The sequence below is a fragment of the Miscanthus floridulus genome, chromosome 5 (assembly GCF_019320115.1).
Source record: "Miscanthus floridulus cultivar M001 chromosome 5, ASM1932011v1, whole genome shotgun sequence".
Taxonomy (NCBI): Eukaryota; Viridiplantae; Streptophyta; class Magnoliopsida; order Poales; family Poaceae; genus Miscanthus; species Miscanthus floridulus.
Window position 1 is genome coordinate 37,435,035 of NC_089584.1, and position 5,937 is coordinate 37,440,971.

Below are 5,937 nucleotides of genomic sequence, written 5' to 3' on the forward strand. Positions count from 1 at the left end.
GACTAGTTATTGGTCTTACAAAATTTGTCTTTTTTTAAGTTCAAATATGTTTTCCATTGTTGGACTGAATAGAACTTCCCATCCCCCCCAAAAAAATCTTGTCAACCGTTGACTTTATGGCCTGACGACACTGAAACTGCATGCAGTTGTGGAACAAGGACAGCCAAAGGCGTCCGCGAATCATTGTTACTAATTTCTCAAACAATTTGCATGCACAGATTAAGCGCTATTCATCATCTCATAATTTGTCATTTTGTCGGAGACGCTTAACAAGAACCAAGTCAAAGCAACGCAAGCCATAAATAAAACTGATTATCTTATTTATAGGAGGACAGTGCAAGCAATTGCTCCACACAAATTAGCAGCAACAAGCGTGGTGAGCAATGTCTGGAACCAAACCGAAGATGAACAAATCGAACTGCACACTCCGATCACTAACGGCAGGCACCGCGGGATTTATTGAGAAACCAACGAATGCAGACAGATATTGGAAGACGAAGACGCTGCCTGGTATTCTACTTGGGCGCGAAGTTTGCCTTGATGTGCTCCACCTCCCCGTTACCGATCTGGAAGGCCTTGGCGAGGATGTCGGTGGGCACGGGCGGCGTGGCGCCGAAGAGCGTCATGGCGATTTGCTGCGTGCCCTGGAGCTGGCTGTTGAAGCCAGCGACGACGGCGGCGGGGCCGTACCCCCTGTTCTGCTGGAAGTGGACGAGGCCGCGCGGGAAGACGAAGACGTCCCCCATGGTGAGGGTCTTGGTGAAGAGCTTGTTGGCGGTGGTGATGAAGCCGACCTCGAGCGTGCCCTCGAGGACGAAGATGATCTCGGTGGCGCGCGGGTGCGTGTGCGGCGGGTTCTGGCCGCCCGGAGCGTAGTCGATGCGCGCGATGGAGACGCCCAGCGTGTTGACGCCCGGGAACTTCTCCACGTTGGCCGCCGTCACCAGGGAGCCCGCCGCGTTGTTGGTGTTGCCGGGCTTCCTCAGCCCGTCGAAGAAGAAGTCGTCCGCCGAGATGTTCGCCTTGCACGGGAACCCATTCAGCTTGACCGCTGCACGGTGCACGCACGGGTCAGAAGTGGAAAGAAACGACTTGAGATGACCGACGACAGGTTTCGTTTTTACTCACGGGAGTCGTAGTCAGCGACGCAGACGTCCTGGAGCATGTCGGGGTCGCCGGCGAGAGCCGGGGCGGCGAGCGCGAGGACGACGGCGCAGGCCGCGGCGACGTAGAGCTGGATCCTCGCCATGACCGCGGTCAGTGAGTGGGCGGCCTGCTGCTTCCTTAATCTGCACGTTGGTGAGCGATGAGTAGTGTTGTTGTGTCGTGATGAAATGGGAGCACACTATGAGCCCGTACTTATAGGCAGGGACCGGAGACTACTGGATCTCTGGAAGGAACCACCGGGGAAGAAGGCGACGACGGGGTAGGAAAAGAAGAACGTGCGAGGACAAGCAAGCAAGACGTGGGGGGAGACTGTGCAGCGTGGGCACGGCGCGGCGTTGATTATTATTCTGTGCCTGTGCGTGGCAGACTGATGAATAGCGCTTCCATGCGATGCAGCTGTGCGTCATCGGCCTCCGCTTCCAGTTTCATTCTGTGCCTGGGACCACCGCTTCCAGTTTCGTTCGTCATCGGCCTCCGTTTCGTCGTCGCGTTTAATTTCTTGCTCCGTTTCGTCGTCGTCGCGTTTAATTTCAGCTGGAGAAAGTACGGCCAGAAGGACATCCTCGGCGCCAAGTTTCCCAGGTAAACCCTCAACCATCAACACCGAAAACTTGACGATGCAGATTAATTTCATATGTACAACATGTTTATAACGTACGGCCTCTGTTTTGGTGAATCGTATCTCACGAGAAATTCTGCACGAATTTCGTAGCGAAGCAATTCGATTCATGTGACAGAAGTTTCTGATTTAGGCCTTGTTTAGATTGAGGTTAGGAATCAGTATTTGGCACTGTATCACTTTCGTTTGTATTTGACAATTATTGTTCAATAATGGACTAACTATGCTCAAAAGATTCGTCTCGTAATTTACAATCAAACTATGTAATTAATTATTTTTTTATCTATATTTAATACTTCATACATGTGTTTAAAAATTTGATGTGATAGAGAGAGAGTGAAAAAATTTACAATCTAAACAAGACCTTAGGTAACATATGAGTATATATATATATATATATATATATATATATATATATATATATATATATATATACTGACGCGTACTGCTGCTGCGGTTGCAGGGGCTACTACCGGTGCACGTACCGCACAGCGCAGGCGTGCGCCGCCACGAAGCAGGTGCAGCGCTCGGACACCGACCTGTGCGTGTTCGACGTCATGTACGCGTTTTTTGCGCCGTTTCGTCGTCGCGTCGCACTTGCACGTTGCTTAATTGGATGAACGAACGGTCCGGATCACTAGAAATGCAGGAAGGGGAGACAGCGCCCTAATTGCACGGGCCTGACGCGTCCCCCTTGCAGAAGGAACCATGCGATGCAGCTCAAACGGTTGGCTCCTACCTACACATGGCAGACTGGCAGTCGTACTATTTTTCAGGACATTGTTTCAGGATCACGTTATTTATTTTATGCACCGGTGGTGGTACCATTTTTGTTTAGGCGCAATTCTGGACCAGTTTTCTGACGAGCCATGTTGCCGGTACACTGGTGCTAGTATATATATATTATTAGTGATGATCACAAACAGACCAAGTTGAGGATTTTTCATGCGAATAATGGAGTTTGTTGAATTGGTTGACTAAACAAAACGGATAAGCAGTGATACATACATTTATAATACCCTGCTTGCCCAGAGGCTAGCTGTCTGCTGTCTCTGTCTGCATTGATCCTCTTTGCACCGAGGATGCGTGAGATTGATGTCGAAAGTGATGGGAGAAGAGAAAACGGTAGATCAGCGCGATGACTCCTTCAACCAGGAATATCCTTCCATTCCTTCGCTGCAAAGTTCAGAGAAGAAAAACTGGGGCAACGCCGGGGGACTTCTCTTGTTTTCCCTGGGTTCCAGGCTGAACCGGAGGAGTCTTCCTTCCATTCCTTTGCTGCAAAATTCGGAGAAGAAAAATTAGGGGGAACAGCGGGACACTTCTCTTTTCCAGGGTTCCAGGCTGAACTCGAGGAGTCCGATCTTACTGCCATCAAAAGTGAACAAACTGATGGTGCACCGGTCGTTCCAACTGCCACGGGTTTGCTTGCGAAGCTTGACCAGCGGCCAACGATACGAAAATGAAACATACTTTATCCTAAGACCAATTAGCATGTTCGCTTGGTCGTAAACGATCGTGGATTATAAGTCAGAACAGTATTTTTCTCTCACACCAAACCAGCCAACAGAAATAATCCACGATCGTTTCAGCCGAAACGAACAGGCTGAATACTAATCAAATGTGGTCGCTTGTTGCTTGCAACATACCCAATGAAGCTGCTGCTGCTGCCATCGTCGTCTAGCAGCAGCTGCATGTTCAGACTGAGATTGTTTCTTTGCAAAGAAATAGGGTGAACAAAAGTGGGACTGAGATTGTTTTTTTTTTTTTTGCGAAGAAATAGAGTGCTACTAACCACTGCAGTACCGTTTTACTAATTTTACCAATGCCAAGTGCCAACAACAGCCACAGATGACCAGATGAGACAGTGGCCGGCTTGAAATAGAGTGCTAAATATAAATCGGCATCTGGCTTCACGGCACGTTCACCAACCCCAGCAACCACCTTGCGACGCGCGCGGACAGACTCGACGCCACAGATGACCAGATGAGACAGGACCAACCGACGCTGTCTTGTTCAAGATGAGACCACGGCGGTCCGGAGTTAGTAGCAATCAGCTCGGCCGTCGCTGTCAGGCACCTGCTGTGGCTACCGCGATGTGCTTTTTCTGCTGTGGGCCTGTGGCTGCTGCTATGTGCTGACGCGCAGGCGATGACGAGTGAGTGCACGGCATTTCCCTGTCCCTGACGATTGCCGTCGCCTCGTCCCGCAGTGCGCTCACCTTCACCTCAGTGGCTTGGTCGCACCTGCTCCTGCCGCCCTGTTCGCCTCGTCTTATCGCCGTGGGGTGGGGGTTTTCTCCCCATTGTTTTGAGCGGAGGTACAGTTAGTTAATGCGGGATTACGCAGGAAAAATTATCGTCTGATGCATGCGCATTTCTTGTATACAGCTTTTAGGTTTCGTTAGTTGCGAGGCGGAGCAGCCGTGGGGCGCGCTTGCTTCGGCACCCTGACAAAGCATCGAGTTTGGGAGGCAAGTTTAATTAAGCCCTGTCATACCATGGCCGCTGGTTAGTCGCCGTCGACTCGAGCGCGCAAACGGCATGGTCCTACAGGACCTCAAGCCTGGGATCATCAACCGGTTAAACAAGTTTGACAGACGATGGGTCGCCGAGCTTCCCGCGGTGCTCTGTAGCCTGAGAACGATCCCTAGCCGGGCCACCGGCTACACGTCTTTCTTTATGATCTACGGTTCCGAGGCTATCCTCCCGACCGACCTCGACTATGGAGCGCCAAGGGTCAGGGCGTATGACGAAAAAGGAGCCGAAGCGTCCCTTGAGTCGATCCTGCGCAATCCTCCCGAGACGTGCCAGTCAATTTGACCCTGCAATTGACAAGGAGAGAAAGCTCATCAGTAATTAAGGGTGGAACATGCCGGTGTTGCCAGACAGTCCCGAATGTGCGGCTCTAAGAGCCAATATGAGAGGAGATCGACTAAATAGTCGATTCCAGCATATTCATAAAAATAAATCGATTAAAGCTTATGGGGTCGTATAAGAAGAATCGGTTATCATTAAGGATAAATATTATTTAAGCAAATATTAATCAATGGCAATAAGATATCAATGATGTTCGGTTTATACTGAGTCAATGATTATAAGTAACCGAACTCCTTTTTATAAAGAGACAATTAGATAAACGATGAAAGCAATAAGCAATATCGGTAACTTAATGAATCTACCAAAAACTGTCATACTAAGGTAGAGCCGATAACTTGACCTTGATCTAATTCAAGCAGTGGGGTGTGAGGCAGAATCACACAGGCCATACTTGAATTAGACAAGAGTCGATAACTAGCCTATACTAGAGTCGCAGTGGGGGTCGATCGGATCGATGCAGCCATACGAACAGAGGTATAAACCATGATGGTACTTACAGACAAGCAGTGGATGTCGATCGGATCAATGCAGCCGTACTCGCTGAAGAACTCGTCGAGATCTACTCTACTCCTACTCCTAAGGGGTGGCCAGAGCCGAAAAAAATAATTGACTTGTATTTGATTGATTGTTCGTTTTTACAATAGCCGAGGTTCGATATTTATACCCGGAGTCTAAACATGAACCTTATTCGAGTACGACTCAATACAATCTTTGGCATAATGAAAACATTCCTAATTTAAGATAACTTGGAATCTAATCTTTCCCTTTTTGTAGAGTCCAGCATGTCTCGTCCCAGCGCCGATCGTAGCCTCTGTCGTCATCTGCTGACGCTGTCTGAAGAAAGCCGATTCTAGTACGTCCGAATCAACTAGCTCCGATCTCCACGCAGCTGATTCCTTGATGATGACATGATTTTCAAAAGCTTCCAAATCCCTGCAACTCTTCTTCCAAATTCCGGTGTAAGCACATGCCCCCTAATTTTGGAATAAAAGTAATTTTATTCCAAAATTATTACGTCTTCATCTTCAATGTGTCTACAGTCACGGGTAGAAAATCTTGATCTGGGGTCTACTATTTGTCGCTGCCCATGTCAGCTCATGAGCCCATGCTTCACAACCTTTACGAGAGCATCATCGCCTCACAGGCACTTGGATTCATCCTTCCAGACCGGCTATAAAATATCTATCCGCCCCTAGTGAGAGTAGCTTAACGATTCAGCTATGTTTCTCTTCTACCTGCCCTCTCGAGCTCTGACTTCGCCGGACCCTGCAT

The 5,937-nt window shown here is 48.9% G+C and overlaps 1 protein-coding gene across 1 annotated transcript; it reads right to left on the minus strand.

Moving 5' to 3' along the window:
* Nucleotides 1-299: 299 nt before the first annotated feature.
* LOC136451980 (germin-like protein 1-1) lies at nucleotides 300-1,354 on the minus strand. Its single transcript, XM_066452658.1, has 2 exons — nucleotides 1,129-1,354; nucleotides 300-1,051 (listed from the first exon to the last, which is right to left on the minus strand). Exons 1-2 carry the CDS (start codon nucleotides 1,247-1,249, stop codon nucleotides 516-518), a joined length of 657 nt encoding a protein of 218 aa, XP_066308755.1. The 5' UTR covers nucleotides 1,250-1,354; the 3' UTR covers nucleotides 300-515.
* Nucleotides 1,355-5,937: the final 4,583 nt, after the last annotated feature.